This window comes from Centruroides vittatus, unplaced genomic scaffold, assembly GCF_030686945.1.
Source record: "Centruroides vittatus isolate TY-2023 unplaced genomic scaffold, ASM3068694v2 contig_766, whole genome shotgun sequence".
Classification (NCBI taxonomy): Eukaryota; Metazoa; Arthropoda; class Arachnida; order Scorpiones; family Buthidae; genus Centruroides; species Centruroides vittatus.
The window spans coordinates 106,156-118,240 of NW_027122495.1; the positions used below are offsets into that span (position 1 = coordinate 106,156).

The 12,085-nt window shown below is 33.4% G+C and overlaps 3 protein-coding genes across 3 annotated transcripts in view; 1 reads left to right on the forward strand and 2 right to left on the reverse strand.

The window, feature by feature from the left end:
- The first annotated feature begins 1,133 nt into the window (after positions 1–1,133).
- Positions 1,134–1,619, forward strand: LOC136981478 (PI-actitoxin-Afv2a-like). The gene is made up of 3 exons (XM_067277789.1): positions 1,134–1,206; positions 1,272–1,433; positions 1,512–1,619. The coding sequence occupies exons 1-3, from the start codon at positions 1,149–1,151 to the stop codon at positions 1,556–1,558; spliced, it is 267 nt and encodes an 88-aa protein (XP_067133890.1). The 5' UTR covers positions 1,134–1,148; the 3' UTR covers positions 1,559–1,619.
- Positions 1,620–3,341: 1,722 nt separating this feature from the next.
- Positions 3,342–5,227, reverse strand: Alg14 (ALG14, UDP-N-acetylglucosaminyltransferase subunit). The gene is made up of 5 exons (XM_067277790.1): positions 5,061–5,227; positions 4,855–4,988; positions 3,776–3,919; positions 3,644–3,703; positions 3,342–3,557 (listed from the first exon to the last, which is right to left on the reverse strand). Exons 1-5 carry the CDS (start codon positions 5,224–5,226, stop codon positions 3,384–3,386), a joined length of 678 nt encoding a protein of 225 aa, XP_067133891.1. The 5' UTR covers position 5,227; the 3' UTR covers positions 3,342–3,383.
- A 5,772-nt stretch (positions 5,228–10,999) lies between these two features.
- Positions 11,000–12,085, reverse strand: part of LOC136981492 (RNA exonuclease 1 homolog) — a 49,458-nt gene continuing 48,372 nt past the window's right edge. Inside the window, exons 13-15 of the mRNA XM_067277797.1 lie at positions 11,546–11,684; positions 11,354–11,474; positions 11,000–11,282 (exon numbers count right to left, since the gene is read on the reverse strand). Coding sequence (XP_067133898.1) covers positions 11,191–11,282; positions 11,354–11,474; positions 11,546–11,684 — 352 coding nt within the window. The 3' untranslated portion in view covers positions 11,000–11,190. The remainder of the gene's footprint in view (positions 11,283–11,353; positions 11,475–11,545; positions 11,685–12,085) is intronic.

A 12,085-nucleotide genomic window follows, 5' to 3' on the forward strand; every position in this document is an offset into this window, starting at 1 on the left:
CAATGGTGGTGGCCAGATGGTTAACAGTCAGGGTTCAACATATTTGGGAGGGGGAGAGTATATAATAATGATGCCTTTACAGCCTCTCTAACATCCAACCATCCATTTTTAAGAATTAATTTCAGTTTTTTATTAGACAATGTTAATGTGTTTTTAATGTCATACTTTGTTCTGACGTGAATTCAGAATGAATGAGAATGTTCTTTGGACATAACTGCACATCATATAAAGCATTAAGACAGATGTGTTTCATCACTTCTATCTTTTAGAAGGGGAAGTGATTTATCAGAATATGTGAAAAATGAACACTATAAACAGCCAACGTTTCGTTCCTGTTTGAATATCGAAAACAATGGAAAATTAACACATCTAAAAGCCTTAATTATTAATTAATATCGATGGTCCTGAATGTTCTGTTTCAGCTTTATAAATGGAATTGTTTAAAGCCTAAAACAAGTATTAAGCTTAACTTATAAGATGATCAGACACTAGTTTTAGGATTATATTCTAACAAAATTCTCATCATATCCTCTGACTGAAATCCTCACTTATTAACAATTTGAAATTACATGAAAGATTAAACTAGATACGAGCAAATGATGGAGACCAGTTTTAAAAGATCGAATTGCAAAATTTGACAGAAAAATCAACCCAAAATCGAAATTATAGAACAGGAAGTAATTGATAAAACGTTTATATACGTCATTGATTTTATTTTCAAGCGTATCGAGAACTGTAAACAATCTTTGAAGCATCTCCTGAAACATTCACTCATCCCCGAAATTGTACCGTCTGACCTAGTTTCGAGCGCGTCTTGTTCTCTAGATAAGTGAAAATAATGCTGTTTTCTGCGTCTAAACCCCCTCTAAAACATTAAAAAAAATTAATATTTGCCATTATTTTTCAATTTATACGATTATTATTAAATATTTTTCATTATTTGCAAGCGAGCGCACGCACTTCTCTAATTAGAAATCCTGTTTACAATAAGAGGTACAGTACTTCAGGATTTTTTTATTATAATTTTATTTTTCAATTGTTCAACTACTCGAACTAGTTACTTTGAATTATTATCCATTAGTTCCACGCGAATAAATACGTAGAAATCTTCCTCTGCTCAGAATTCCATAAATCATCACCACATCAACATGTACCAGAGTTTATTTCTTTCTCTTTGCTGCATTCTTACGATCAGCCGAGCCGAAGGTAATTGGCAAAATTTTGAAATTAGGACCCGCTACAATAACTTAATTCAATTGTTTATCCTTCAGATGCGTGCGATCTCCGTCTCGATCCGGGATTCTGCAGGGCATCCATGGAAAGATACTACTACGAGAAGAGCAATGGAAGTTGCTTGATGTTCATGTATGGAGGATGCGGCGGAAACAAGAACAATTTTAAAACTAAAGAAGAGTGTTTACAGATGTGCAAAGGTAAAAACAATTTAGAAAATGGTTTAAAATTATGACGTAGTTAATACTTTTTTAAAAAAAATTGCTTCCTTGTTTTAGATGGAAAGAATTTCGTGAAGGAAAAATCGTCGTATAAAGTTGTGTAGTTGTAACTTAAATTATTCTTTTCCTTTAATAAATTATTTTCCTATAATTTTATACGTGTAAGCAAGCATTGTCTACTAATCCTACAGAGTTTTTGAGTTATCAGGAGCAACGAGTAATCGGAGGTACCATAGTTATCAGAATTTCATCCAGACCTACCAATTAATGATTTAATGGAGTAAGATCTATATAATTGCTCATGAACATTATTCGGAAGGTTCAATGGACTAAATTTGACCCTAATTTTTTTTAAATTTAAGCTCAGTTGAGCACGAAGCATCGGTTAGGATCGTAGGTATCGGAATGGATACCTACGATCGTAAAAAGTAAGAAATTTCTTCGTGTCGAATGGGGAATTCGAACTTCTTAAAACGTTAATTCGAATTAAATCGCGTTAAAACGAGTTAATCATGCGCGCAATGACCTTCGGCATGCGAAATACACATTAAAACTAGGTTTTGTTTCGTGTGTCGATAAATTCGAGTTTTCAATAAGGATAGTCCCAAATTTAGTTGATTTTTTTTTTCATTCCGATAATCGGTTTTCATTCGAAACAAAAATCCGGTAACGTGTTGCTTAACTTTCTCGGCAACATTTGATGGCGCCATCTGTTACTATATTTTATTAAAAAGAACTTTTTAAATATTTTTAATATTATAAAATCGTAAAATGCTTAATTTTGAGGGTAAGAATGGGTCTTATAAAAAATTGTAAATGCTAATAACGAGTAAAATCGTCAAGTCAGGCCCTAATCGAGATACTACTCGCCTTTTTGCATTTCTCGATATTTCAAGGTCCGAAGTCCACAAAAGTAAAACTCTTGGAGTAAAAGTAAAATTTTTTGACCGATCGCCATACTTTCCCTCTGTTATATATAACAGCTGGGAAAATGATTGATTAACTTCTGTTTAGAGCACAACGTCAAATCGAAGGTTTTAATGATAAATATGGAATTAAATCGCTATTTACTTCATCAATAATCTATATGTGATCATCAGATAACCGGATGCCAAGTTGATAAAAGCATCAATACTCTTGGAAATCTGAGTCTGGATCAATCCAAATTTTCACAAGAAAATTGCTCCAGGTATTTCTCTTTTGCCACCTGGCTATGTTCCTATTACGGGCCATATCCAAACCCAAACAGGCATAAAGATATCCTAGTATCCATGGTATAGCGGTTTAAAGGGTCAAATAAATGTAGAGTTACATTACTTGAAAAATAAGATACATCAAAAATGAATTACAGTTAAAGGTAACTACCAAAACACAAATTTCATATGTACTGTTTGATAGTTGAGGCAGTTAAGACACTGGCCTGGTGCTCAGGAAAAGCACTCCAGAAATTTTTCATGGGTGTTCAGTCCAAAATGCCCCATGCCTCATAAAAGGCCTTAATACAACAGAGTGGAGAGTTTAACAATAAAATGATATTTTATTGTTAACGTTTCAGCTGGAAGAGTTTAACAATTATTTCCATTTCATGCAGTACTCTGACTTAATAATAGCATACACATTAAATACAAAGATAATGTGAAAAAGAAAAAACAACTACAATTAAAATACATGATTCCTCTTGTATTCAATAAATAAATAAAATTCTAAAAATTCTTAGAATATTTTAAAAATAACATTGGATGAATTTTATAAAATTCTTAATTTTTCTGACAAATGTTTATCCATGAGTGCAAAGAACACACACACATTTCAAATTCTTCTTTTAGATTATTAAAAAAAACACATTTTCAGTTAGAACTGGTAGAAAAAGTGTATATAGTCAACAGCCCAAAAATATAAATTAATTTATTGAACTACACGAACGTGCGTTCAAGAGACAAGGCGTCCAAAGTATTTAGATCTCGGATATTTTTCGAACAGTTGAGGCCACTGCACCAGAAAGTGGTCAGCAAAGTAGTAGAGTATCCTTCCCGACAAGGACAGGGTCCTCACCCTGCAGATACTCTCCACGTACACTATTGTAATCTTCTTAATGGCAGAAACCTGTAAAAAAATTGTTTGTTAAAATGAAGCATTTAATAAACTGCAATCTCTACACCAGCATTAATATAAGTATTAATAATACTTACACTATTTAAAAAAGCAACTGCACAGATTGGTATGCAAGTACCTGGCCCATTACAAATTATCTAAAATGTAAATGGATCAATAATCATGAATAAATAATTATAATAAATTTTTATAATTCAAAATTTACTCACCAAGTCGGGCTGATGTTTTAACACCAGAGGTATACTGTATATAATAGCATATAATGTGGTGGCCACACTAGAGAGCCATGACTGATGGAGCTCTCTGCTTCTCGGAATCTTCTCTATCAGGTACGAGCTCTCACCTTGTTTTACCTTTAAAAATTAAACAAAAAATTACTTAATATGTGTGCCAAATAATTATTTACTGGCATGATTTGAAATTGCAAAAACCTTTCACTTTAATACAAGCATTCATCTACGTCCAATAAAAAATTAAAGCTAATTAAATGGATCATCAGATAATTACATTTTAATAATGAAATGTTAATTAAGAATTTTTTTGTCACTTACAAAATGCAATTAAAATGTTACAAATTTTGTTGTGACTGCTGCCATCCAAATAATGATTAGACATTATATTAAGCGTATTAACTTTAATTGTATATTTTTGTCAGTAGCATCCTTGAAAATTTTAGAATTTGTGGATGCAATAGAAATAGTCAACAGAAAGAAATACTTTACAGTACTTCATTCTACAGCAAATTATTGTATTTCAAAGAGATAAACTATAATTTATTAAATATTCCAGGTAAAACACTGCAATTTACAACTTCAATCTAGTTAGATTGATCGTATTCTGTAAACATGACAATAAGTTAGTGCCTAGTCACTAACACTTGGCTTGTTGGAATGAGAAAACGCATGATGAAAGCACATCTGGAAAATTCAGATTCAAATCTGGATCAGCTCAGAATTTACCTGAGTGTGTTGTTCTGGTTTTATCACATTCTATTCACCATCACATACCACAAATGTTGTGTGTCTGATCGAATGCTGTTGGCTGTATACAACAGAGTTAGCCATACAGAAATCATACTTAAAATACAATGAAAGTATTTTAAATGTGAACAAATAACAATGTCAAAGAACTGCTAATTATCATTCCTAAATACATATTTAGGATTCAAAATTTAAAAACATTGCAAAAAATTTCTAGAAGAGAGCATTACCTACATAATAAATAGCCGACATGCATTATCAATAAAACCATACAAATAATAAGAATAAATAAGAAATTTAATATTTACAATCATTTTACAAGTCTCCAATTCGTGGACCTTCTTTTCGCTGTTTACATCGGTCTCGGCAATTATATATACAACAGGAGTGTATTTTTCATTTAACCTTGAGATTAATTGTACCATTTCGTACGTGTGTCCGCCTGTAAATTAGATTATTATAAAAAACAAAACATCAACATTGTGGAAAAAAATCTTCGATTTAAATTACTAACCCGATCCCATAACCACCATCAATTTGCAATCGGTTCTTCTTATGTTCTTTGGACCTTTTTTACTTGGATTATGTATCCTCATCATTACGATCACAAACCTAACGATAAATAATGCTAGAAGAGAGAAGAAAGCATGGATAAAAATATCACTCGTGAAGGCTGCCATCTTGAAATTCAAATAGCACTCGGCGCTCTCTGGTGTTGAAAATTGGAATGTAAATAAATTTTTATGAAAATTTTTTAAAAAATATTTGATTACTTTTACGTTTATAATTTTAATATTATTATATTTTAGTAGTAAAGAAATAAAATAGTTTAAAATTGACAAAAAGTCATATAATACAGCTCTATATTCTATATTATCTGCACAATTCATTTTTTTTAAACTCTTTCCGCCCTGTGGGCACTAAGAGGGCCTTTTTTAGTAGGCCCATTATGGGTTCGGCCAGGCCCACAATGGGGCGACCGGGTGGTGAGGGACGGGGCCCGACATATCCGAACGGACCACCCCCGAAAAATTCCTGGGGATTATTCGACCCGTTCGGATTCGATCCCGGGTCCCCCAGAGCGGTAAGCTGCCACCTTGACCGCGCGGCCATCCGGCCGCCTCTGCACAATTCATTGATCCGGGTTCGAATTCGGACGAGTCGATAAATTTCCAGGAATTTGTCGGGAGGTGGTCCGTCCGGATACGTCGGGCCCCGTCCCTCACCATCCGATTGCCCAATTGTGGACCTGGCCCAACCCATAGTAGGCTTGTTAAAAGAGGCCCTTTTAGTGCTCACAAGGCAGAAAGAATTAAAAAAAAAAAATGGTTGATAGGATGAAAACTGCTTGTATTGACCCCGCTGTCACCAATTTTATTTCGTCGGTTTAATTTCTTGTTTCCCCGTATATACAGTATTTTCTCGCATTGTTATTTACACGTATATAAATATTGTGATGATCCTTTCAACTTTCTACTTTGTTTTTGAATGAAATTAAAAAATTTCGAGAAATTAATTAAATACTGTATTTAATAAGTACAACTAAGACGATACCAAACGAACAGCCTAATTCCTTTATCGGGCTACAATAATTACTATGCAATTTGACTAGAAACTTCTTTAAAACATCTTAAATAGATGGCCAAAAATTGCATAAATTCCAGAAAACCACAAAAAATTTCGCATTCTGGCTGTCTTGGCTCAATCTAGCATTTTTTAAAAATGCCATAATGCAAAATTCGTGTCGTGATTAAGAAAATGATCGCGACGTATTCCAGCATTAACAATATACCACGCCGTGCAGTTGCAGAAACAATACGGAGGTAATTTTGTCACATGCATACAATCTTCCATCTTAACTTAATCGTTCAGGAAGAAGAGTGATGCCCAATCTAGAATCAACTCAATGTATCATTTCAGATCTGACGTCACTTCAGCAAACACAAGCATCAGCTCGGCCGAGTAAGCTTGCATCACCATTGCCAAAATAGTAGCAAAACAAACTGAAGAATGGAAATGCTTCTTCTAGTGGGGAATGATAGGAGGAATGTGAGAAAGTGACACTCACGGGTTTGTAGTGTGTGACTAATTTGTTTATGCTATTTGTGGAGAATTCAGGAAAGGTGGCAAGAGTTTTGGACAGAAAGTCACTGTTGCAACCCGTGCGTAAGGAAGAATCGAATTAATACTGTGAGAGGAGGTGCAAAATTTGATCAGGAACAACCATCTTAAAAATAATCACTCTCTCTTTCTCCTACTCAAGCTAATACAGTTAATATTTGAGACAAAGGTCGTGGTCTTCATCATTCCGGCACCAAGGAAGGCCTACTTGAGCAACCCCATACTTGCAACAAACTTATAATTGCTGTTAGCAATTATAAACATACACGACATACTTCAAGTTTGCCATTTCTTTGGCCAGTCTCAAGTATAACATATGGAAGTAAATAGGGCTTTTGTAAGCTACAATTATAAGAGAGAAAAAAGCAAATGTCATTCAGTATTAATGTATTGTAAGTGTCATTCTAACAATTCCTGAAAAAATAAATGAATTTTACCATTGTTCTTAATTGTTTATTTAGTTATGTATTTACTACAACAGAATAAATAGGAAACAACCATGATGTGGCATGGTAGAATGGTGGAATGGTGGAAAGCACTGGTGTCTTTCTTTTTAGTCATGACACGACGCATTGTGGTTCCTTATAAGAAGCCAAGATGCAAATTTCTTGTCGTGGTTGCTTCTGTAACGTCACGTCATGTTCTGGTAGTTGATATTAGTTCATTAATAATCATTCACGAATAATGTTAAATTGTTGTAAATCTTTAATGTAAATATGGTTGTCTCCTGAACACTGCAAATTAATTGTTTATGCTAGTTATAACATTGTTTATCAGCTCTATCGAGAGCAAAATCAATTCTTGATCAAGAATATATCGAATATACTCCCAGTATATTCTTGATGATGATGAGATGTAGTGGCGTGCCGTGACGTTTGATGATAGGGAAGCTGTGTTTCTGTAAGAAGTCGACTTCCAGGGGCAATCAGTTAATTGCGCGTCAGTGATGGTGTGTAGCATCCACCGGCTAACCCACCAAAGGTTGGTGCTCTGTAAAGCGCGTGGCCAATGCCTGTAAATAGTCTGCTTTACATTATTCAAATATTTTCGTCCTGGAAGCTGACAATACAGCACTTCCATTGGGAATATGCATACACGAATTTAGATTCGAATATACAATAGCGATCTTATCGTTGTTTTTCACATATTTTATTACAGATATTTTATTATTATTATTATTATTATTATACCGCATTATGTATTTTATTACAGATTTTATGTAGAAGTCTGTAATAAAATACATAATACGGTTATAATAAAATATTAATTTTAAGCAATTCAAAGAACGTTCAGATATGAAAATAATCGCGCAATATGTATTTATATTTTAGAAAATACAAGGGAAGCAGCGCTTCCATCGCTTCCAATAACGGCACGTCATTGATGAGATGCAATGAACATCCCACACAGATTCTATGAGATTTAAGTCTATCTTGCTGGTCATTCCATGCAAAGGGCAACTCTACAGGAATGAGCATTATGGTCCACATAAATTAAATATTCACCCACAGAAGTATCTTAGGGTTCCAAAACATATGCACTCCATTTTCGCAGTAATGACACCCTTTACAAAGATACGGAGCTTAGTGCAGCCATTAACTGTAGTGCTACTTCAGAACATACCATTACATCCAAGCTAGGTCTCTTTCCATGAGGTTCACAAAACTGTTAGTGATTCTGATCGGTATCTTGCACACTGCCACTAGATACACCCAAATGCCACAATACTGCATTATTATTCATTGACTGTTCAACAACACCTATGGTATCATCTTGAACGGCCTGTGAAATTTTTGCTTTGTCCCAGTTTGTGTCCTCAAATGGATTGAACTCCTAGATGTGCAGTTTCCTTTAACGCATTAAGCACCATGTGATGCAAATATGCAACATACCCAGGTCATGTTGCAGAAATGTAACACATGTCATACATTGAAATCTGCATTGTGTTACTTCAGAGAAATACATTAGCCATATAAACATAATGGAAACAATTAGAGCATGGCCTATGGAAATGGAAATTGCACTTGGCTGTTTTATGATAGAAAACTAATAAAAATTAAATTTCTTTTCCCAATAAAACATGAAAAATTTGCCTTCCCTAATGTTTTTCTTACACAATAAACATGAATAAGTGTAATATCACGAAAATACAAAGCACAGATTCGAGAAATAATCTTTATTTTCTTTTAGTGAACAAAAACAGTAGGTATATAATTTTAGTGACTATTCTATTTTTCGTGTATTTGTATTGCTCCATTTATGCATTTATGTGGTAGAAATTCCATTGAATTTAAAATTTGATGAGCATACAAGATGGTATAATGTGATCAGAAAAAGTGCCATGTTAAGTGTCAAGCCATGTTGCAATTACGCAACATGCTTAAAAATTGAGAAAGAAGTTTTTCAACAACAAAGAAAAAAATTACATTAAATGGCCATAATTTCGGTGCTATTTTGTCCATAAAAGAGAGCATGGCCTGGTGTGATATTTTATGCCTTTCTATTGTGGTTTAATCAAATTTGCAGAGTAAATGGTTCTCACCATAAATTCTTTGTAAATGCAAAATTCCTGAAGTGCTTTGTATTTTTCTCTAGGACTCCTCCTCCAACCTTGCATTGTTGAAAAAGGATGACTCAGCTATCTTTAGCAATTCTGATGGTCCACCACAATTGCTCTGTATAGCAATGTGTCAACATTTAGTGGTTTCTTAAACTACCCTTATTGTGATTCCCATACATTTTAAATTAATCATAATTAAATACTGTATGGAAAAGCATATCTATTGTATGAAATAGTTTTGGTAGAGAATGCAGCACTTGTTTTCCCAATAGGCAAAATAGGTTTGGCCAGCTAACATACAGGGTGCCCAAATTAAACTTGACATTTTGCAGCAGGCTACAGCAGAAACTCCATCAGAAATTCATGAAAGTTTGGGGATGCCTTAATGAGATGGGAATTTTTTCTAGAGAAATAAAACTATTAGTTCCAAAAACTACAACTAGAGAGCACTTTCAAGCTGAAATGGTGGCGTATTGGCACACAATATCCCAACTTGAATCCATGTGATTTTTGGCTCTGGGACTATTTCAGAGACTTGTTCTACCGTGATCCCACAGCATCACTGTCAGACCTTAAGGATAGCATAGCATGCAATGTGCATAACATTCTAAGGCATACACTGCATGCAACCATCGAACATGCTGTTTTATGCTTTCGACAGTAGCGATCACGTTTTTTTCACATTAGACAGAACTTGTGTAGCTCACTGTTATGTTCTGTATAAAGCTATAATACACCCTCTACTGGTAGTTATTTTTGCTTTAGAAAATTCCCATCAACTCATTAAGGCATTACCAAACTTTCAAAACTTACATAGTTTTTTCCATAGCCAGCTGGAAAATGATGTTTAATTTGGGATATCTTGTATTTAAAACTTACAAAAATATTGAAAATGCACTCTGGGATCATCATCTTTAATTTCTTTTATCAGGCTATAATAATCTCTGCCTTCTCTTTTTTGAATTAACTAACTATATATATATATATATACTCATTTTTTTTAAGAATTTCACAACTCACGTTTTCAAAGCATGCTTTCATTGTAGCTGAGGAACCCTATTTTAAATTGCTGGTATCAAAAATAACAAGTGCATCTCTTGTTTTGACATAATGCTTATGGGAGAGGAACACCAGAAAAGAAGCAGCACATTTTTACTTATCTTCACTCTCAAAGTATGAACTGACCTTAAGTGTTTAATTTTCTAATTAAACACTTAAGGGTAAATACATTAAAAAGGGGTAGCCTGAAAAGGGTGGCAAACCTGTGGCATGTAAGAGAAAATCATCTGGCACAACATATTGTATGATTTTGATTTGTCATCTGTCTTTTCCAATCATCCTTTCGATTTATTATCTGATCGTCCTTTTTTTTCAATCAGCTTTTTACATTTATTCTAAAGCGTATTTGTTTAATTTCTTTAAATATCATTATCCAAAATCTAAACCTTTGGCATGAATAAACATCTTTAGAGGTAAGTATGCTTACCTCATAGCATGCAGGCTAAAACATGTTTGCCATCCTTGGCCTATGATATGCAGATAAAAATATAAATTTTTTAAAAATAAATCTATATTGGTTATTTTTTGTTGTTAAGGTTGTTTGGAAAGTGGGTACTACTTTCCAAATAACCTTATGTCTTTCATTATTCCTTTATGAGAAGCTTTAATAAATAAATGTTTGCAAATCTACAGAATGAGATGTGTAAAATTTTGTAATTGGTATGCAGAAGATTGAATATCGTGCAATGATGTAAATGAATAAAACAACACCGTTATAAAAAAAGTGACCTATTTAATGTTGATAGTAATACAGTGAAAAACAAATTTTACAACTTAAATATTTACAGAAACAACTTTATGGACGTTTATGTTAAGTATTGAATTATCAAAATATTTACACGAGATGCGGCTGCTTAATCCAGACAACTTGGATCTGCAGGTTTTGCAACCAAAATAAAATCTGTCACCTCAGTGACTTTTTTACATCTTCTTTTATCTTCCACAGCATCAATTCCATGCATGCTAGGGCATCTTCTTGACTGTCATGTCCATCAACTAAAATGAATAATTTATTTAGATGATTGTATTGTGCAATGATCTAAACATTAAAAAAAACAACCATTTACCACTATTTTGAATTATCTTATTCAAATATTCTGCCATTAGGGTGCGCAGTGCTCTCTTGTAGGGAGGACCCATTTTGTGAGGAAATACAACTGACGTATCTACTACAGTGCTATGAATTAGCTAAAACATTATTTCTGCATTAGTATAAAATTTCAATAATCATGAATTTACAAAACTACAAAACAACTTACTTTTAATGCTTTGAAGTCACTTTCTAAAGAGTGACCAATAAGAATGGTGTTACTATTAAATAAACTAAGTAGAACAGCTTGAACATCTTCTATAGTTGTTGACACCTTATCTAGATCACCTTCGTTAATGCCACTAAATCTGTAAGAGATGCATTTGTTTAAGTATTATACAAAATACTATAACAAATAAAATTTCAGTGTCAAATTCCCAAATTTTTGTTAGTAAAGTTATGTTTCAATGATACAGGATTCAGCATACTGCTCCACAGATTAGGGTTCCAGCCTAGAATGGAGTCTTAAGTTTTTGTACATGGTTTGATCCAGATGTGTTGGGCTGTCACAAAATCTAGCTGTATCAACAAACTAAAGATCTAGTCAATTCATGACAGATATGAAAAAAATAAATTTTTTAATGCTTTTGCATTACATAAGTGACAAAAACATGCTTTAAATTATAAAATTCAAAGCTAAGGCAGTATCCTGTTGTAAACTTTTAGGAAAGAAAAATAATTTTTCTACTTTATGAAGTGACTAAAGCAA